The sequence below is a fragment of the Taudactylus pleione genome, unplaced genomic scaffold (assembly GCF_031769625.1).
Source record: "Taudactylus pleione unplaced genomic scaffold, aTauple2 ptg000130l, whole genome shotgun sequence".
Lineage (NCBI taxonomy): Eukaryota > Metazoa > Chordata > Amphibia > Anura > Myobatrachidae > Taudactylus > Taudactylus pleione.
This window is the reverse complement of record NW_028284532.1, coordinates 300,199-323,155: the sequence shown is the minus strand read 5'-3', so window position 1 is coordinate 323,155 and position 22,957 is coordinate 300,199. Positions and strand designations below refer to the sequence as shown.

At 44.6% G+C, this 22,957-nt stretch overlaps 1 protein-coding gene across 1 annotated transcript in view; it reads left to right on the top strand.

The window, feature by feature from the left end:
• The window catches only part of SLC39A5 (solute carrier family 39 member 5), a 42,000-nt gene that overhangs the window by 272 nt on the left and 18,771 nt on the right, over positions 1 to 22,957 (top strand). Inside the window, exons 2-4 of the mRNA XM_088473133.1 lie at positions 4,971 to 5,270; positions 6,516 to 6,667; positions 15,595 to 15,781. Coding sequence (XP_088329259.1) covers positions 4,971 to 5,270; positions 6,516 to 6,667; positions 15,595 to 15,781 — 639 coding nt within the window. The remainder of the gene's footprint in view (positions 1 to 4,970; positions 5,271 to 6,515; positions 6,668 to 15,594; positions 15,782 to 22,957) is intronic.

The following is a 22,957-nucleotide window of genomic DNA, read 5'->3' as shown; positions in this document are numbered from 1 at the left end:
GAAATGTATTCACATGCTCCATGTTGAAAGGAGTCAAATACATGTATAAAACTATTTATATATTTTGAAGGAAGTGGTAAAGAGGTTTTACGTTTATATTTCTGCTTCTCAGTTTTTCTAAATGTGTCTTCCTATTGCTAGATATGTGCCAGAGTATATGACTCTTAATCTGCATACACACACAACGATTTTTTGAACAATTATCATTAAACGATATAGTTTAACGATAATCTTTTGAAAAAATCGTTCACTTTCTGAGTCAAACGATGAACGATTATCATTCATGCACGTTCACGTTTGTAGTTTGTAGTTCAGTCAGACTTGTCAACTGAACGATTTTCATTAAGGGAATATGCAAAAATCGTTTGTAGTTCCAAAAAATCGTTTATTACACTTTAAAAAATCTGACAGATAATCTGACAGAAAATCGTTCATAAAATCGTTCATAAAATCGTTGGTAACAAAATCGTTGTGTGTGTATGCAGCTTAAAATTTATTATGTAACTTCTTTGTCTTTAGTATACCTAGATACAGTCTTTACACTCAGGAATGGGCTAATACTGGAAAACTTTTGATGACAGACTTAAACATTAACTTTGCTATGTGTGTTAGAGTCAGGGTCCTTCCCCCTTCCACCATCCAAGGCTAAATCTGTATTTCAATGGGCGAGTTTAGGGGGTGGAAAAACAAACAGTACTAGTCACTTTACTGCAGCTTTGATGTGGACTAGAGTGGGACATGTGACAGCTTCTTTGTGCGGCAGGGAAAAGCATGAGCACCAGCTTCTACAGGACTATTCCCACAACTGGTAAGTGTCTGACAACAACACAGCGATACTGACACTGGTATGTTTGTACATGTGTATGGTGAGCGCTTTCTTCATATTCAAGACTTTGTTTTATTTTTATATTGTTTTAAAACTTTTTTCTGCTAATATCCTCAAACATATGTGAAACACCTGCAATACGCTCCATACTTATGGAGAGGAGAAAAAGGCAATTGCTCCTCTTTATTTAACATTTAACGTTAAAGAATCATAGCAGTACAATACAATAATACACAAAATATGGTCAGTCTAATGTATCTGATTTTGTAACATAAAGTATTAGGGGCCTATTCATTATTTATGAGGGGTTTCTCTGGTAAGTGACAAATTATATTGCATTTTTAAGTTCATATCTAACCAATTTGCTTGTTGGGCCAGCACTTCTAATAAGGGGCTGCCACGGCCAGACACGTTCTCATTTTGTATTTCACCGTTAGCTTAATGCAGCGGCAAATGATCTCATTTCAGCAAACTAGTTTGCCTGCACCACCGATAGTCTGTATGGGACATGGGGTCTATGTACTAAGCCTTGGAGAGAGATAAAGTACCAACTAACCAGCTCGTGTCACTTTACAGGCTGTGTTTGAAAAATGACAGGAGCTGATTGGTTTGTACTTTATCTCCATCCACTTTATCTCCCTCCAAGGCTTAGTACATAGATCCCATAGTAACTAACGCCTGGTAAATAGCCCAACAAGTTAGACAAAAATTGAACATAAGTATTCATTTTATTGGAAATGTTACACATTGTTCTCTGTCATACATCAACTGCTGCTTATTTAGTGGTGGACTATATAAATAATACAAATACATTTAAAAAGTACATCTGTCTATGCTATTTACATCTTTCAAAAAACGGTGTATTGGGTTTTATAATGACATTTATTCTGGAGAACACTGAATGCTAAAGTAAGGAGAAAAGTGTATACGGCACTGGGATTCTGGCCTGAGCACTGGTTACCGGCTTCCATGATTAGGGTCATTGATTATACCATGAGAGGGGTTAATAAACTCTGAAACCATAGCTAAAAACATCATTTTTACACACATACTGTATTTTAATATTAGTTAATTGTAAGACAGTGCTGAGGAGGATGCATGCATATTTAACCCCTCTCCAGTGTGCAGTGTGGTGCAAGGTACATTACCGCAGGCGAGCTCTCCAAGGCAATACCTGCTAAGGGGGTCCGTGCCCATGCAGGCTTTATAAGAGCACGTTATGAAAACAGGGATACACAGTAATGGAGCAACAGTTCTAGATGAAATTATTGGTACCTGGATAGAAGATCGACAATGTAAAGGTCGACAATCAGTAGGTCGACACCAGATGATCAACATGCAATAGGATGACATGGTTAAAAGGTCGAGGTATCACAAAAAGAGAGAAAGTAAAGACTTGTCTTCCTATGTGGCGCACTTGTGGATAACTATATAAAATATAACTTATTTATTGGATATACATTAAAAATTCCAATCGGAATGAGTGCCAGCGAAATAAAATAAAATAAAATAAATTTTGGTGAGACTATTTGTAAAGAAAGAATGTGATATTAAAATTGAAGAAATAACCCTGCCGTGTGAATTTATTTCATATTCATATTATCATTGATATTCATGCTGTATAAAAATAGACGACATGTTATACAGGGCTTCTGTGTTAATTAATGGAAAATCTGCTCTATTCCTATTGTGTGAACATTATTGGGGTCTATTTTCCCCTCCAATCGATGTTCATAAAAATAAAAAGTGGCAGTGTATTACAATGTGGCCAGTAGTTCAAATGTGGTTCTTCTGAACCCTATTATACTTTTGTAGTGTGATTAAATAATTATTAAGATGTGTCTCTATTAGGAAGATATTATTGGACACATTATAACATTAACTGTAATCATTAATTCAATTGGTAAGATATTGACTGATAACATTAACCATTCTTAGATGTTTATCTTATGACACTAGTTCTTGGTTATAGGAGGTAAAGAGTTTAGTTATGCTTATTATTGGATAGATACAAATTTCTCATAATGTTATTGCTATTAGATTATAATACACATGTTACCAAAATCAATTGAAATCCACATATGTAAAATATATACATTGTCCTGTAACTGGACGTTTGCCACATATACACAAAGCTCCTGTAAGTTAACATATGACACACAGATATTGTAGCTTCCTTTAACTAAAAGGATCATATGTTTGTTGTTCTATGCTACATTGTGGTGGTGACTTGTTATTTGAAAGATAAGAGCGCCAAAAGCTTTTGCCTTGATAAAGCTAATCAGCGAAACGCGCGTCGGTGGTACACCCGCCGTGTGTAATCCATGCTTTAATTAAATACATGAATAATATTACAGCATTGTAGCTCTGTCCAGTTACAGGACAGCATAATAGCTTAATTCTTTGTGTCTCATGTTATTTGAGCCGAAGGTAACTGGCAACATTGTTGCAAATTATACATTTGTACGGTGCTCTTATCTTTCAAATAACAAGTCACCACCACAATGTAGCATAGAACAACAAACATATGATCCTTTTAGTTAAAGGAAGCTACAATATCTGTGTGTCATATGTTAACTTACAGGAGCTTTGTGTATATGTGGCAAACGTCCAGTTACAGGACAATGTATATATTTTACATATGTGGATTTCAATTGATTTTGGTAACATGTGTATTATAATCTAATAGCAATAACATTATGAGAAATTTGTATCTATCCAATAATAAGCATAACTAAACTCTTTACCTCCTATAACCAAGAACTAGTGTCATAAGCTAAACATCTAAGAATGGTTAATATTATCAGTCAATATCTTACCAATTGAATTAATGATTACAGTTAATGTTATAATGTGTCCAATAATATCTTCCTAATAGAGACACATCTTAATAATTATTTAATCACACTACAAAAGTATAGTAGGGTTCAGATAGAACCACATTTGAACTACTGGCCACATTGTAATACACTGCCACTTTTTATTTTTATGAACATCGATTGGAGGGGAAAATAGACCCCAATAATGTTCACACAATAGGAATAGAGCAGATTTTCCATTAATTAACACAGAAGCCCTGTATATCATGTCGTCTATTTTTATATAGCATGAATAACAATGATAATATGAATATGAAATAAATTCACACGGCAGGGTTATTTCTTCAATTTTAATATCACATTCTTTCTTTACAAATAGTCTCACCAAAATTTATTTTCTTTTATTTTATTTCGCTGGCACTCATTCCGATTGGAATTTTTAATGTATATCCAATAAAGAAGTTATATTTTATATAGTTATCCACAAGTGCGCCACATAGGAAGACAAGTCTTTACTTTCTCTCTTTTTGTGATACCTCAATATTTTCTTTGTCGGTTGGCAGCACCCCTGATTCATTTACATATACATCAAGTTGGGTAATAAAAAATACAGGGTTTAAATTAATAGAATTATGATATGTGTGCAGATGTTTATGTTCCGTTGTACTATATATGGTTAAAAGGTCGACAGGTACAAAAGGTTGACTGACAGAAGGTTAACAGTGCAGTAGGCTGAAAGGGTTAAAAGGTCGACAAGTTCAAATGGTTGACACACAAATGGTCGACACAAAAAAAATCCTTTTTTTTCCCCAACATATTTAGGGTTAGGTACATTGGGGGAGGGTTTGGATTAGGCCTGCAGGTCCGACGGGCGATGTCACAGACGATGTGCAGGAGACGGCAGTCGGGATCCAGGCTGTCAGAATCCCGACACCTGCATCCCGACAGAGCTAGCATACCGACACTTGTTGTTCTGTATGCTAACCCTCCGCCTCTCCCTACCCTAACCTTCCCTGTTTGGTGCCTAACCCTAACCTCCCCTCTAGTGCCTGAAGCTAACCTCTCCCTCCCCGCACCCTAAACTTAACCCTACCCCCTTATTGCCTAAACCTCACTCTAGTGCCTAATCCCTAGACGGTATTTACCTTCGGTATCCCGGCAGTCGGGATGTCGTCACTGGGTTTGTGAAAGGCGCCAGGATTCCGGCGCCGGTAATATCAATGCCGGCATTGCAGCTGCCAGGATACTGACTGTATCCCGTAACTGAAAATTATTGCCAGCCATATGTATAATTAGTGCTACATTTAAATGATCCTGTATTCCAGATGCTGCTCTACAAAGCGTGGTTAGTGCTCATGTTCGGCCTATGGACTTCCTACCCCCTACCTGCATGTCAGGGAACAGCTAACATTCAGAATCATACATTGAGCAGATATCAGACCCATGAACAGGATCTGCTGGTTCGGACACCTGAAAATAATCAAAATTTGTCCTCTCTGGAAGATGCGTTGAAGGAACAAGGATATTACCTAAAGCAACTGTTTCACCTGTACGGCGAGAACAACACACTGACTTACCAGGGTCTCACTCTGCTTCTGAAGAACCTGGGGCTTGGTAAAGTGCAGGTGAATTGCTGACTTGTGAAAATGAAACAAAGGAAATTATTTTTGAGAGCAGATGAGTGGGAAAAAGATATGTGAAATATGTCTCCAGCTTTGATACTCTGTATTATATTTATTTCAAATCAAAAGTTATCCCGTCTTCTGGCTCCTAATAATGGGGTAGATGTATTATAGCGGCACGTACCGTGCCGCTATAACGCTTCCCGCTTCGCCTCTTTACCGAGGCGAAGCAGGAAGCACTACCGATGAGATGTAAGAACATCTCATCGGCCGGAGAGGGGGAGCGTTAACTCCCCCCTCCGGCGCTACCCGTTAGAGACCGCAGCGCACTGTGTCTCTTCCTGGCCAGCTCCACTGAGTATGCGCGGGATCTCGCAAGTATCGCGAGATCCCCGCTTGGAGCCGGCAGCCAATGCAGCAGGGATAGCGCTGTCCCTGCTGTGGGGATAGGCTAGTGCCAGGCTGTATCTGTCGATAACGACAGCTACAGCCGGCCGAACGGTCATGCGTTATGACCGTTCATACATGGCCCTGCCGCTTGGCGCTGCTATCTTGTAGGTAGCAGCGCCGATTCATCGCCCAGACCCCAATCATACATCGGGGAGAAGCGTTATCAGCGCACCTAACGTGCGCTGATACCGCTTCTGGGCTTCATACATCTCCCCCAATGGCACCAATTGTTGCTGCAGCTGTGTATCTGTTCTGTACAGATAGAGAGGAGTGGGATAAGGTTTCCCTTAGGTTATAAATGAAAAGGCACAGGAGCAACATGATTAGAATAGAATATAGCTTTATAAAGGTGATTCCATTATCACAGAGTGTAATTCACAGTTTAGGTATCACATAAAAAGCAGAGGTTGGAGGCCTTGGCAAAACAGGGTGCAGAGATTTGGAAAGTGAATGATATCAGCATCTGCAGACAGGAACAAGCAGCTCAACCGGTTTGGTAATACAATTTTAAGACAGCAAGTGTTTTCTAGCTCTTAAGTCTGAAGATGTCCTAGCATCCAAAGTGCTGAAGTACAGTAAGAGGTTGAGAGCCAAACACTGATCTGGGGAAGAGAATAAACAAAGAAAACAAACTTCATATCAAAATATTTGTGTTGTTTTCAAAGAAAGAAATATATATTTCTGTGAAGTTACTATTTAGCCACTGAAAATGTTTGTTGCTACCACAATTAGCAGGACTTTAAATTCATATTCAATAATCTTGTTTTTGTATACTCATTTTATGTTTTACGCCCATAGGTGGTACAGATACAACATACAGAATTGGGACATGATCACGTCTCTCACCTGGATATACTGGATGTTCAGGAAAACAAACATAGACATGCGCACTCCACCGGGGACCATTTATCAGTCTCCTCATCTCCTATGCAGAACAATAATAATATGAGGTAATTCAAATATGTTACATTTATTTGTTTATTTATTACCAAGTATATATATATAGAGAGCACACATATTCCGCAGCGCTTTACAGAGAATATTTGGTCATTCACATCAGTCCCTGCCCCAGTGGAGCTTACAATCTATATTCCCTATCACATGCTCATACACATACACACACATTAGGGTTAATTTGTTTGTTGGGAGCCAATTAACCTACCGGTATATTTTTTGGATTGTGGGAGGAAACCAGAGTACAAGGAGGAAACCCACTCAGCACAGGGAGAACATACAAACTCCACACAGTTAGGGCCGTGATGAGAATCGGACCATAGGCCTCAGAGTGAGGCATATACAATTAAATGTTTATAGATTCAGAAGTCTAATGCTCTATAATTTCTTATTTTACTTCTTTTCTATAATAAATCTTCTTACTGTACAGAAACCACTGTTTCACACACTGGGCTCTATTTATTAACATTATTTTTACTAAAATAACGTGAAAAAGGGTGTTTTCACACCCTTTTCACATTATTCTAGTTTCACCTAAAGTTACTAAAGGACAATTGGAGTAGAATTCCTAAAATTCTACTCCAAGCCCTAATTATCACATATTTTAGTAAACAGATTGCATTTCCCATAAGGGTAATGGGAAATGCAATCTGCCTGAGATTTACTAAATATAAATTGTGAAAAAATAGCAGCAGCCGGTCGGCGCATGCGCGGAACCTTGTCACTGTATTTTTTTCCGAAAAATACAGTGATAAGGCTGCGGCCCCTCCACAGGGACAGAGCTTTATCGCAAGCTCTGTCCCTGCAAGGGATTTTTAATTAATCCCTGTGATATTTCCTGAATTCACAATGCAAATTCAGTCGGAAATATGACACTACAATCTGCATTTTAATGCTGATTGTAGTAAATAGAGCCCACTGTCACTGTGGGCACTTTATGGGTGGGTTATGATGATGCCATTCATATGCATGCCAGGTGCGAACAGTTCCACAAATAACAGCAGGCAATGAGGTACTTTGTAGCTTAACATTATACTCTGTATACTTTTTATGTTTTTAACATATAATTAAACATTGCATCTGTTTCACTCCAGACTTGGCTGGTGTGTTAGGTACCAGAGTTGGCTCAATCACATGACAACACAAACCCCAGAAAAACTGCAATATTAAAGATGTGTATACACAGCAATTATAACCTTTTAGAATAGTGATCATCCTCCACAAGGCCCCAGTACACATTGGGTGAGGGTGTGGAATGTCTGGTCAACATGCATCAGATCAACATGGGAAACAGCAACATTCTTAGCATGTCGACTTTCATCATGTCTACACGGATGACATGTCAATATGACATAATGTCAACCTAAAGTCCCTGGTGACCCAGCAGTCACTTACCTGGCAACATTTCAGATGGCAACATTGTGAACATGTTGACATTCACGTACCTGGCCCCAATGGCTGCAGTGGCTCCATCGCAATGCCAGCCCTAACCTTCCCCCCCTAGTTTCTAACCCTAACCCTCCCCCCTAGTGCCTAACCCTAACTCTCCTCCCTAGTGCCTACCCTAACATTCCCTCTAGTGCCTAACCCTAACCCTCCCCCTAGTGCCTAACCCTAACCCTCCCCCTAGTGCCTAGCCCTTCCACTAGTGCCTAACCCTCCCCCTAGTGCCTAACCCTAACCCTCCCCCTAGTGCCTAGCCCTTCCTCTAGTGCCTAACCCTCCTCCTAGTGCCTAACCATCCCCCTAGTGCCTAACCTTCACCCTGCCCTTAGTGCCTAACCCTCCTCCTAGTACCCAACCTTAACTCTCCCAGCAGTGCCTAACACTCCCTCTAGTGCCTAACTCTAATCCCCCTAGAGCCTAACCCTAACCCTCCCCCTAGTGCCTAACCCTAATATGCCAACTCTTACCCTCCCCCCTAGTGCCTTACCCTTCCCCCTAGTGCCTAACCCTAACTCCAACTCTCCCCCAACTCTCCCCCTAGTGCCTAACCCTAACATTCCCTCTAGTGCCTAACCCTCCCCCTAGTGCCTAACCCTAACCCCCCCCTTAGTGCCTAACCCTTCCCCTAGTGCCTAACCCTAACCCTCCTCCTAGTGCCTAACCCTAACCCTCCTCCTAGTGCCTAACCCTAACCCTCCCCTTAGTGCCTAACCCTCCCAGCAGCACCTAACCCTCCCCCTAGTGCCTAATTCTAATCCTCCCCTTAGTGCCTAACCCTAACCCTCCCCATGTGCCTAACCCTAACCCTCCTCCTAGTGCCCATCACTAACTCTGCCAGCAGTGCCTAACCCTCTATTGCCTAGCTCTAATCTTCCTAGAGCCTAACCCTAACCCTCCCCCTAGTGCCTGACCCTAACCCTCCTCCTAGTGCCTAACTCTAATCCTCCCCGTAGTGCCTAACCCTAACCCTCCCCCTAGTGCCTAACCCTAATATGCCAACCCTAACCCTCCCCCTAGTGCATTACCCTTAACCTCCCCCCTAGTGCCTAACCCCCTCTCCCCCTAGTGCCTAACTCTAACATTCCCTCTAGTGCCTAACCCTCTCCTTAGTGCCTAACCCCAACTCTCCCCCTACTGCCTAACTCTAACATTCCCTCTAGTGCCTAACCCTCTCCCTAGTGCCTAACTCTAACCCTCCCCTTAGTGCCTAACCCTTCCCCTAGTGCCTAACCCTAACCCTCCTCCTAGTGCCTAACCCTAACACTCCTCCTAGTGCCTAACCCTAACCCTCCCCTTAGTGCCTAACCCTCCCAGCAGCACCTAACCCTCCCCCTAGTGCCTAATTCTAATCCTCCCCCTAGAGCCTAACCCTCCCCCATGTGCCTAACCCTCCCCCTAGTGCCTAACCCTAAACCTCCTCCTAGTGCATAACCCTAACCCTCCTCCTATTGCCTAACCCAAACCCTCCCACTAGTGCCTATCCCTAAATCTCCCCATAGTGCCTAACCCTCCCAGCAGTGCCTAACCCTCCCCCTAGTGCCTAATTCTAATCTTCCCCCTAGAGCCTAACTCTAACTCTCCCCCTAGTGCCTAACCCTCCCCCTAGTGCCTAACCCTAACCCTCCCCCAGTGCCTAACCCTCCCCCTAGTGCCTAACCCTAACCCTCCCCCTATTGCCTAACCCTAACCCTCCCCCTTGTGCCTATCCCTAAATCTCCCCATAGTGCCTAACCCTAACCCTTCCCTAGTGCCTAACCCTCCCAGCAGTGCCTAACCCTCCCCCTATGTCCTAATTCTAATCCTCCCCCTAGAGCCTAACTCTAACTCTCCCCCTAGTGCCTAACCCTCCCTCTAGTGACTAACCCTAACCCTCCCCCTGGTGCCTAACCCTAAATCTCCCCCTAGTGCCTACCCCTAACCCTCCCCTAGTGCCTAACCCTCCCAGCAGCGTCTAACCCTCCCCCTAGCACCTAACCATAATTCTCCCCCTAGTGCCTAACCCTAACCCTCCCCTAGAGCTACTTTTTACACTGGATTACCCTCTCCTCCGACAAATCCTTCAGTTTCTTTGTCTACATGATACTGCCCTGTACTGGCTATCCTCCTACCTCTCTGACGTTCCTTCTCTGACTCCTCTCATGACTTCACTCCCCTCCACTTCCACTAACAGTAGGTGTCCTCCAAGGTTCTGTTCTTAGATCTCTCCTATTCTCTCTTTATGGGGTATATTTACTAAAGTGAGTGTTTTTAGAAGTGGAGATGTTGCCCATAGCAACCACTCAGATTCTACTTAACATTTAACTAGCACCTTCTACTAGATAATAGCTAGACTCTGATTGGTTGCTATGGGCTTTTAAAAACTCTCACTTTAGTAAATTTACCCCTATATGTCCTCTTTAGGGGGCCTATTCATTAAACCTAAAAATTTGATGGCGATAATTAGGTTTAGAACTCGCATGGAGTTCTACCTAATTATAGGTGGAATTCATCATTCCACCTCTCCATAAGTATCTATTCCGAAAAGCTGTTATTTTTGCGATGACAGCTTTTCGGGAAATAGATACTTTTCCCTGCCTACACTACCTTATCGCATCTGGAAACAGTGCTGCGCATGCGCTGTTACATCTGTAAAACCAGCGCATGCCTACAGATGCGGTAAGTTTGTGCACCCCCCCGACCACCCCCTCCCCCCTACACCCCCCCCCCCCCCCGACTTACCTGTCCCTGCAGCAGCCTCCGGCTCCGTCCTGCTGGTCTGTCATGTGGTTTCCCAGCAGACCACTTGACAGATTAGAAAAAAAATATATATTTTTTTTCTTTTTCTAAACTTTCTTGTGCTCTGCTGGGGAGCACACATGTCCGACCAGCCTCCGGAGCCTGAGGACGGAGCAGAGCGCCGGAGGGACTCGTCGGGGGACCTGCACACGTGGATACAGGTAAGTCGATTCTGCTATTCGCCACCTCACAGTGGCGAATAGTAACTGCATCAAATTCCGAAAATTCATAATTTTCAGAATTTGATGAATACCACAATTTCCACATGCCCATACTAATGTATGGGGAGTGTGGAAATTAACGCAGGGGAACTTAGCAAGGAGATATCTGTGATATCTCCTGTGCTAAGTCTGTTCATGAATGTCAAAATAACGTTATTTAAGGAAAATGTCCTTAAAAACTTTATTTTAGTGTTGATGAATAGGCCCCTAGGTGAGGTCAACAACTCCTTTGGCCTCCAATATCATCTCTATGCTCATGATACTCATATCTACCTTTCCTCTTCTGACCTCTCCCCTTCTCTCCTCACCCGTATCTCCAACTGTCTCTCTGCTATCTCTTCCTGGATGTCCCAGCATTTCTTAAACCTAACATGTCTAAGACTGAGCTGATCATCTTCCCACCCTCCCACATAACCTCACTTCCCACAATTTCATTATCTATTAATAGCACAACCATCTCCTCTAGCCCCAAAGTGCGCTGTCTTGAAGTCATCTTGGACTCTTCTCTCTCCTTCAAACCACACATTCAGTAACTCTCGCAGTTCTGCTGTTTCCATCTCAAAAATATTTCCAGGATCAGACCCTTTCTCATCCTGGATGCTACTAAGACCATCATCCACTCACTGGTCATCTCCATATTGGACTACTGTAACCTCCTCTTATCTGGCGTCCCTGACTGCCACCTCTCTCCACTCCAATTTGACCTCACTGCTGCTGCCCGGCTCATCTTCCTCTCCAAGCTTACTACATCTGCTTCCCATGTCCTACAAGCCCTACACTGGCTCCCCTTCCCTTTCAGAACCCAATTCAAGCTTCTAACATGCACTTACAAAGCTCTCACTCACTCCTCTCCCATTTCCATCTCTGACCTTATCTCTCTTCACACTCCTGCTCTCCCTCTTCTCTCCACAAATTAATGCCAACCCTCCTGCCAACTGATTACTTCCTCCCACTCCCGCCTCCATGTGCTGCTCCCTAGCTCTGGAATTCTCTACCTCTCCCTATCAGACTCTCCACCTCTCGACAAAACTTCATTCGGGTATGTAGTGTGAGTGTAGGTGAGTGTAAACTGTGAATGAGTGAGTGATTAAGTGAGTGTATATGTAATAAAGGATTAAAGCCTACGGTTTGTGTGTGTGTACTGTCTTTTTTTTAAATATTTATTTTACATGGGGGATAGCCATTCATGCTGGTACTTGTAGTTTCACAAGTACTGGCATGCAAGGGAGGCTTGCTCGGATCACTACCTTCCCCTGTAAAAGATAATATTATTTTTACAAACATTATTAACCCTATCAACTCCACACGCCGGGGGTGCGGAGGATAGCCCCGGACTGGGGTACACTGGAGAGGAGGGACCCTTTTATTGGGGGGATCCCCAGCCTGGGCTGACTAGTGTGGAGTGAGAATGCTTTGGCCGGGGACCCCGTTAAGCAGGTCCCCTGGCTCGGGCATTACACCCCAACTAGTGGAGCCCGGAGCTGGTTTTAAAAATACGGGGGACCCCACACCATTTACCCCCCCAGGGGGCCAAAAGCATGGTGCTGGTTCATTAAATATGCCTACATTTTTTGTCCCCCATATTTTTTGAACCAGCGCTGGCTCAAAGAGCCCGGTGCTGGTTATGCTCGGGAGGGGGAACCCCACGCCATTTTTATTTTATTTTACCCATATATTTGCTTTGAAATAAGCAGAAACTTACACAGATCACACTGATCTGCAGAAAATGCTGTTCGGAGGTGGTCTGTTTTTGATTTCTGTTTTGGATCAATTTTACTTAATTTACACCCGTGATTGCAATTATGATTCTTCGTAAATTCCTGTCTTGTAATCCTGTTTATGGAAAGTACTTGCGAGTTTGGTTGATGGTGTATTTATTTGCATTTGTGATTTCACCCGTGTTTTGCAGAGAGAATCATGATTTACACCGGTGTTTGCCTTTAGTAAGTTTCAGAGTTTTAAAAAATGGCGAAACAACCCCGTGAATGCAATGGACCAACAAGATTCTTAGTAAATTTACCACTAGGATCATGTCTGGCCGAGTTAGTATTCCCGTGAGGGTTTCCCTGATTTTTAAAGACGGAGATTTACTAAAGGCACACATGGGTCTTTAAAACACGAATCAATCTGTAAAACGGAATCGGTATGTAATGAAATACCGACTGCAGCAGGTAAGCACCCTAACCCTCTCCTCTCCCTACCCTAACCCTCCCTTAGTGGTGCCTAACCCTAACCTCCCCCCCAGTGCCTAACCCTAACCTCCCCCCCGTTAGTGCCTAAACCTAACCCCCCTCCCCGAACCCTAAACCTAACCGTCCTGGGGTGGGTGCCTAACACTAAGTCCCCCCGGGGGTCCCTAAACCTAACCCTCCCCATCCTCTGCGGCTAAACGCTAAGGCACCTGGCTTACCTTCGTTCGGTATGCCGGGTGTCAGGATTTTGTAGTGGGGCTAATGATAGGCGTTGAGATATCGATGCCTATCTTTAGTCCCATGTCGGGATGACAGTGTCGGGATATCGTCGGCGGGATAGCCCGCTGGTATCCTGACTGCATCCCCTGTAAACCACAGCTGAAAACACAAATAGAAGTCAATACACCATCAGCCAAACTCGCAAGTACCAAGAATCGTGTCTGCTAACATGATTGTAAATGGAGCAAACTCGGGAGACAAATAAGACAAAAATGTTTGAAATAGACTACCTCAGCAGCAGCGTGTATAGTAGAAGCATGCATACATCAGTGTGATCTGTACAGGCCATACTTGCCAACTCTCCCTCATTGTCAGGGAGACTCCCTGAAATAGCAGCAATCTCCCTGTCTCCCTGATGAGTCTACCAATCTCCCTCATTTCACCTTACCCCCATTATGAAGCTGTTATATAAAAGAAAAAACAGAGATATGTACATTCAAATGGGATCATTAGTATAATTTCCCTGCATTGGTTATAAGGCACAATGGGGCAGATGTATGAAGCTGTGGAAAGTGATAAAGTGCAGAGTGATAAATGACCAACCAATCCGCTCCCACCTCTCATTTTTCAAACACAGCCTGTAACCTGACAGTTGTGAGCTGATTGGTTGGTCGTTCATCACTCTGCACTTTATCACTTTCCAGAGCTTCATACATCTGCCCCAATGATCCCTATGGCTACATGCATTTTCTGAGAAGTATCAGTGTGTTTTCATCAATAAGTAGATCTTACTAACTGCTTTGGGGCTCATTTACATGTGGATGGAAATCAATTTTATGACACGCCTAGCAGTACACGCCCACTTTACCGCCACGCTCATAGGTGCTGCTTTCACAATCTCCCTGAAATGCTTTTTCAAAAGTAGGCAAGTATGGTACACGCTTATGTGTGTCTTACAGTGATAAAAGGGTTAATAATGAAAAATAGCGTGGTGTCTTCCCCAAGAGCGTATCTTACCCTGGACCTTGGGACTTCCAGCACCGGTCTGAACCAGCCGGGGTGGTAATGGCACAGCAGGGAAACCCACAGCGTGGGGTCTTCCTGCCAAACCATTCTCCAGCACCAAACTGGTCATCCCAGGGCTGGCAATCCTCAGAAAGAGGATTCTTGGTTAGAGGAAAATAGAGGGAACCCCACATCGGATTTTCCTCTACCAAAACAAGCTCAGAGGTCCTGGGCTGGCTATGCAGACCACATAATTAAAAAATAAAAAATAATGAACCCTTTCTCATACTGATCTGTGCAGTGCTTCTGCTAAACACCACCACACAGGCAGGTCTTTATATTTCAGTATTATAGTCCAAATACAACTAAACCATACATGCCTACTCTCCCGATTTGGCCGGGAGCCTCCCGAAAATCGGGTGCCGCTCCCGGCCCCCCGGAAAAGTAGGCAGTTCTCCCGACTTCTTCAGTCCCCCCGCAATGTAGCGCTAAACCCCCACTGCGGAGGGGCTGATGACGCGATTCGCGTCATCATAACCCCGCCCCCTGCCTTGCAATGCCGGAAATATCAGCATTGTGTAGCGGGGGCGGAGCCTAAATGACGTGATCGTGTGGCTCTGCCCCAACCCCGCCCCTAAACACTGGTAATGTGTCCGGCCACGCCCCCTCTATACAGGCCCCCCCCCCTGCTAAACCGACCTGGCTGCTTCCTCCCGGAGGACGCAGCCAGGATGTAGGCAAGTATGAACTAAACTCACACACTTTCATGCACGATTCAGTCAAACACAATTCTTGATAAACTTGTGTGTTTGTTTGAGAAAAACTCACCCATGTCCTTGCAATGCAAAGTGTGTTTAAAACTTGGCCAGACACGATTCTTAGTATATGTACCCCCTACAATTAGGGTGGAGACTACCAGTGAGAAACTGGCAATAATGGGAAACATTATTAAGCTAACACTTGAATTTAACAAATTATGTTGTTCTAGGTTACCGTGTTCTTCTGGTGATTTGAATATTGTCAATAATTAATACCTAGCTTTTTCCACATTTACACTTTTGGCAGCTCAGATAAAACGCGTAAGGTATACACAGAACATCCAGCAACAATGGAGCCAGTGCATAGAAAATCCACTGTGCATACGGAAAACGGCGTTAATTTGCCCCCACTACACGGACAATGGCCTCCCAGAGATATTCTACAGCAGCTACTTCAACTACATCATACTGAGAACGGTCATCAACATGAAGATGTAAGCTACCTCCTCCTGCTAGCAACCTTGTCATACTAAACCTGGGCACACACTGAGACGATGTCGACACGATATGCCGTTTCCTGCCGAATAGGAATGGCATATTGGCTGTATCACTCAGTGTGTACAGGCAATATGCGCGCTCCCGCGGCCCCTTGCGACATCATCTGGTCAGCCATGCTGCTCATCCAACCGGACGAAGCAGCCCCGCTGCCGGTATTGTTCCATCGTTCATTACCTCATTCTGATGTGTACGCAGGGTCTGATATATCAGCTGGGTACACATCGCTCAGTGTGTACCCAGCTTAAGCCGTTACTATTTATATAGCACTGTGCACAAATTTGCATTGCAAGATCTTTTGAGTAGGGGCAATTCAATTTCCTGTATGATGTACAGTATGTAATATATCAAGCAATACCATAGGTATTATGTAAAGCAATACCCTAAAAACATGTTCCTTGCTAAATAATTGTCTAGCAATATGTAGTACTTGCAAATCTATGTGCCCAATAATTGCCTAGTGAGTGTCCCTGCTGTGCACATCTTTTAACAGGTGCACTGACAGACACAGGCAGGAAAGTGGCACAGTGGCTTGCATTGCTGCCTTATAGTGCTAGGGCTTTGGATTTCATTCAAATCTGGCGACTTGCTGGATCGTACCAAATATTTTTTTGTGCACATGTGCAAGTCCGGATTCTCGCAGGGGGCAGTGGGTAAACCGGAATTTTTGGTTTGCGAGGTAGCGGTAAACTACACAAGGAAACGTGATTCTCTCGCGAAATGCGAGAGGGTAGGCAGGTATGCATTGGAGTCGCATTGTGGCACAGTGGTTAGTATTGTTGCTTCACAGCTCTGGGCCATTCCAACCAGAGCAATATCAGTGTGGTGTTTGTATGTTCTCCCTTTGTTTGCATAGGCTTACTCTGGGTGCTCCGGTTTCCTCCCACATAGTCCAAAAACATACTGGGTAGATTGGCTTCTGATAAAGCAGTGTTGGCTAACCTTGACACTCCAACTGTTGTGGAACTATATATCCCAGCATACCCTGCCACAGTTTTAGCATGCCCTAATAGCAAAACTGTAGCAGTGCATGCTGGGTTATGTAGTTCCATAACAGCTGGAGTGTCAAGGTTAGCCAACACTGTGATAAAGAAATGATTGCTAACATGTTCTCTGTACAGCACTATGTATTATGATCGGTTCTCTATACCTAGTCATAAAATACACATTACAGTGTGGAGGCCTGTAGTGAGCATTAGTGTCTCCACAATGCAGTCTCCAGTATTGTGTGATTACATAGCCATCACTGGAATCGGTATGTTATACAGCCGGACCTAAGCCCGGCATATGAAATATCGACGTCGGAAGGCTGGCAGATGGAGATCCCGACAGGGTAAGTATTAACCCTATCCCTACCCCTCTATCCCTCCCCCCCACCCCCCCTTAGTACATACTGTAATGATACCCAGGTTACCTACCTTCGGTATGCCGGGCGACGGGATTTCGGTGTGGGGCTAATGATAGGCGTCGGTATTTAGGCGTCTATCATTAGTCCCTTGCTGGGCTTTCACTGTCGAAAAGCCGGCGGTCGGCACCCATCACTGCTGCTGGGAACCCACCACACTAGCAGAGTGGATTCTTTGCCTGCCCACAAAAAAATGTGGTGTGGAGTTGCATGGGGATCTGGAATGCCCTGCAGGTAACTGTGGAACTGTAAATCTGCCACGACACATTAGGGTAAACCAGTGATTTTCAACCTTTTTCAACTCGCGGCACACTGAACAAGATTTTAAAACTGCTAAAGGCACACCATCAGTCCCTCACGGGAAAAAACACTCACAAATTGGCCCCCGACAGGAAAAAGAACAGACATTGCACCCGACAGAAAAAAATAAAACACAATGGCCCCCACAGAACAAAAACAAACACATTGGGCCCCAGAGGAAAAAATAAATAAAACAAAATGGTCCCCACAGAAAGAAAACAAACACACATATTGGCCCCCACAAAAAAAAGATCAAACACTTTGGCCTCCCTGAGGAGCCCAACACTGCCTGGGCCAGTAGTACAAGTAAAGGGCCTGATTCAGAGCCGGACGCTCTGAACAAGCGCCCGCTCTGAATCAGGGTGTTTTTTGTTTTTTTTTGGTGCGTCCTCCTAGACGCTCGCATAGCTGTGGGTTACCACCCACAGCTTATGCGAGCGTCCATGATGATAGTCGCGATGGTCAGGACCATCGGGCTTGCGACGAGACCCTGCGGTAGGGTCTCGCTGCCGCAAGCCCTGGAGTGATTTTGGCTCTATCAGAGCCAAAATCACTCCCACTGACATCACTAGTGATGTCAGTGGGGCCAGACCCAGACGGTAGGCGTTCCCATGGGAACGCCTCCGTCTGGGCAGCCACGCCCCGGCACGCCCACCAAAGGGGGCGTGCTGTCACTCACCATCGACAGCACGCCCCCTTTGGTGCGAGACCCCGAGCGATGACTTCCCCGTCGCTCACCGTGTCTCGCGCATGCGCACGATGGAGCAGCCTCCGTTGTGCGCATGCACATTTGGGTACCATCGACCCGCTTGCGAGCGTCCTGCGCCCGCGAGCGGGTCTGAAAGAGACCCAAAGTCGGCTCTGACTGCACTGACCTCGCGGCACACTTGACAACTGCTGGGATTTATACTGTACATTTAACCTGTACACAAGGTTTGTTGCACATACACCAAGATACCTGTCCCAATTATAAAACTTCTACTTGGTAATATAAGTCCCACACTTTATACACTATCTTTGAGAGTCAATGGATTTTGAAACATGTCAGCATTTGTGACTGCAGCATGTGCCCCTCTCCTGCTACAAGTATTTATTTGCTAAAAGACTTTGAGCTGCCATAAAGTATTTTATGACTTTGAATTGCTTGTTTATATGATGGGAATGCTTGTGATGTTGATTTCATATTGTGTCGAAGTTATGCTGCTGGCATTGGGCACCCACTATAATGCACTGAAGCTCTTGATAAGATACCAGCACCATTCCCTGTTTAGTATTAGCAAATGTATTAGCTATACTTGGGGCTGGCTCTAGGGGTGTTCGACCAGTGCGGTCGAACAGGGGCGCCACCCATATAGAGGATGTACCCCTCCCCAACACCCCTCTCCAACATCGGGAGGTTGGGGACCCCAGCCCCGCGGCGGTGCCGGACCCCGGAGTCTGAATGGACGCTGCACGCATGCGTGCAGCATCCAATCAGTGACGGGATAAGGCTGGGGGAAGCCCAGCTAGTGAGGTTCCCCCCAGCCTGATGTTATTTGGAGGGGTGCCATGCGGGCATGCCGCCAAATAATGTCATGTAGGGGGCGTGGTCTATTGTAATTAGACCACGCCCCCATTTTTGGCCGCGCGCACGATGACGGGGCGCACCATAGTGAGCCGGCACAGGGTGCTCCGATCCCTGGAGCTGACCCTGGCTATACTTCCTGGACAGTGCTTCTTGTCTTTTTCCCTTTTATCACTGTATGCGCCGGTATGAGTAGGGGGTTTGAGGAGCCTGCATGGTCTCCCAAGACGTTTACTAGTGGCATCTTCTGGTCCCCCCTTGTATTGGATCATTCAGTAAATAACGTGGATGTGTCACTTGCTGCATGAAGCCTATTGTTTTCTCAAAACCACTAATATTTCTGACTTATACCCATGAGGTTCTGGTTCCCAGGGATTTGATGGGTAATGTTCTCATTAATAGTAGACCAGCCCAGCCACGGCGACAGGCGGGTACAAAGGGTACACCTGTTATTGACCCCAAGGTTCAGAGGGGCCCCGAGATTCAGAGGGGCACAAACTGACCACACCAGCCACCTGTCCGGTGCCATGCCACTAGGAAGAAAAAAAAGCCGCCCAGTGTAAAACAAGAAACCCTCCCCGTGCATAACGCCATCTCCAGATAGCGCATACTTGCCTACTCTCCTGAAATTGCCGGGAGCCTCCCAAAAATTGGGTGTTGCTCCCGGCCCCCCGGCAGTGTGGGCAAGTCTCCCAGCCGGCGCCAACCGCCCGCACCCCCCGCCGGCCTCTGCTTCCACCTTGCATAAGCGGCTGGTCCCGGGGGAGCTGATGACGTGATTTGCGCTGAATCTCATCATTGTGACACTGCCCCCGCATACACAATGCAGGTAATCTCAGCATCGTGTCACACCCCCCACTGTGCCGAGCTAGCTGCCTCCTTCCGGAAGAGGCAGCCAGATGGTAGGCAAGCCTGAATTTATTTTAGTAAATCTGAAACAGATCATATTTCCCATTACAAGTATGGGAAATGTGATCTACTTACTAAAAAAATGCGATTTTAAGAATTTAACGGCTTGGAGGTTTTTTTTTCGAAAACTGCTCCAAAATCTCTTTGATACATTTAAGTGATACTAAAATAATGTGAAAAGTGTGTGAAAACACCAGTTTCCACATTATTTTAGTAGATAAAAAGATTGATAAATAGATCCCTAAATGTAATTTCCTTAATTTGTACTAATCTTCTCATGCATCCATTCTACCAAATCAGGGACTAGAAAATTTTCCATAACTCCAGAAACACTAAAATAAAAATGTCAGATCACCATCTAATGAATTGAACACTGTATTCCAATTCCTAGACATTAACGGGTACATTTACTAAAAAGTGGCAATAGGGCAGCTTTTCTATCGCTGCTTATAACAGAAAATATCCTGTTGCCATGATTTACCAAGAAAATCATACCAGTAAATATCACCAGAACATCCTAGTGACACTCAGCTGCTAAGCGAAACTGGCTGGGAGTGGAGTTTTGGCGGCCAAACTTGGTATATCTGCAAATATGTGACCTGGCTCAGTGGAACATGCATGTATAGTGGAACTGTGGCCCTGACTTGGGCCTTCAGTTTTACTTGTAAAATAACTAATTAAAGGGAATAGACTAAAGGTGTGTGGATATCACAGTGCGACTGCACACTCAAGAGCGGTATATCTATGTTATAAAATGGCCCCTGTTGTGACAAAATAGTTCTACGTGGATATGATGTTGGGTGAAACAGATACAGAATAGGAGATAAAATAGTTCAGAATAGGCTGTTTAATTTGAATTACTTTTAATGAATAAACATTTAACTGGATAACAGTGTAAGCGAATAAAACAGTTGACCATTAATGACTACTGTCACTTTAAGAGTGTTTCATTTTGGAAAGAAAACATGTTTCTTCAGGGTCAAGGCTGGAATGTTTGCTGTTCTGGGTTCTGCTCAGGTAAGTCTTGTTCAAGTTCTTTGGTGAGTACTGATGTTAGGTCAGTCCTAATAGTGTATGCTATATACTACGCCTAAAATGTTATGTTTTTGTTTTGTTTTTTAACCTTCTTTCGTGTGTTGGGTAGTTTCTATGTAATACTTATTGGCCTTTTGGCTAAAATCAAGTGTAGTTATCTATGTACACTGTGGGGGTTAAAGCATACTTGCCAACTCTCCCTCATTGTCAGGGAGACTCCCTGAAATAGCAGCAATCTCCCTGTCTCCCTGAAGAGTCTACCAATCTCCCTCATTTCACCTTACCCCCATTATGAAGCTGTTATATAAAAGAAAAAACAGAGATATATACATTCAAATGGGATCATTAGTATAATTTCCCTGCATTGGTTGTAAGGCACAATGATCCCAATGCTTACATGTATTTTCTGAGAATTATCAGTGTATTTTCATCAACAAGTAGATCTTACTAACTGCTTTGGGGCTCATTTACATTTGGATGTAAATCAATTTTAAGTCACGCCTCTCAGATGTATCAGTACACGCCCACTGTACCGCCGCGCTCATAGGTGCTGCTTTCACAATCTCCCTGAAATTCTTTTTCAAAAGTAGGCAAGTATGGATTAAAGGTGCCCCAGTAGGTAATGGGCTGCCACTTGATTCTATGGCCAAGATGGCTGCTTGAAACCTGAGGTACTCTCTGCCCCTGGTGCCTGAAAATGCACTGGTGAGAGCCTAGGAACCTTTGTACTAGTACGGCACTTTGCACTGAGCACTTATTTTTCAGGCAGCACTTTTCCCTTTGTCCTGTTCTTCAGGCCAGGGCAAGGATAATACTTTATATTCCTGGCCGAAAGGTTGGGGACTATTTATTCATTTATTGCACTTTTTGCATCTTTTAACCACACATTTTTATGTTTTTCATGTGTTTCATGTTTGTGGGAGTTAGGGGAAGACTCTTATGGGCAGCCCTTTCCCTCACAAGTCTGTTCCCCAGCCAGCCCTGGGGAGAAAGGGGTGACCTTGTGGCGGAGGGAAGCCGAAAGACTCCTGCCCCCTAAGGGACCTTTTGATTCCAGGGGTCGGAGATGTCAAGAGGTTCTCCCTAGCTTTGGTGAAGGGGGACCTGTAGATTTCTATTTCCCCTCAATCGGGCCTTCTGGCTCCTAGGGAACGGGGAGAAATGGAGCCCTTTTGCATCACACTGGGTGATTGCCGCATGCACCTCGGGCTTCAAAAAATGCTGTCTAATACTCATATACCTATAAATTAAAAGTTTAAATCTTTGTTTCATCATGCACAATTTGTATATGCCGTGGTTCCTCAGTGTGTGACAGCAACTGTCAAATATGGAGGAGGAAGCATGATTGTGTGGGGCTCTTTTGCTGGATCTTGAGTCGGTGACTTGCACAGAGTAACTATCATCCTGAACCAAAAGCTATTATATAGCACACACATATTCCACAGCACTTTACAGAGAATATTTGCCCATTCATATCAGTCTACAGTGGAGCTTACAATCCATGGACCTGATTCATACCCGCTCGCTAGGATGTATCCGCTCGTAGCTGGCCGATTGTCGCTTTCTGCGCATGCATACGCATCGCAGTGTGTGTGCGCAAACCAGTGCGAGAGATCGGAAAGCGGTCGCTCATTGCGCATAGACTACCCACCAGAGGGAGTAACAGGAGAAGCCATTTCTGGGTGGTGACAGGGGCAGGCCACTAGAAACGGGGGAGTGGAGGTGCGAACACAGGCATGCCTGAGCGTCTTAACGCCGTTTCAGAGGCGTGCATAATTAAGAGGCAGTGTCATTGTACACGTCACCAGCTTGTATTTCACACTGAAGTGATCGCAGTGCTTGCGGCAGGGTATAGTCAACCTCAAGCGTTGCGTTTGCTTCTGATGACACCCGATGTACCGA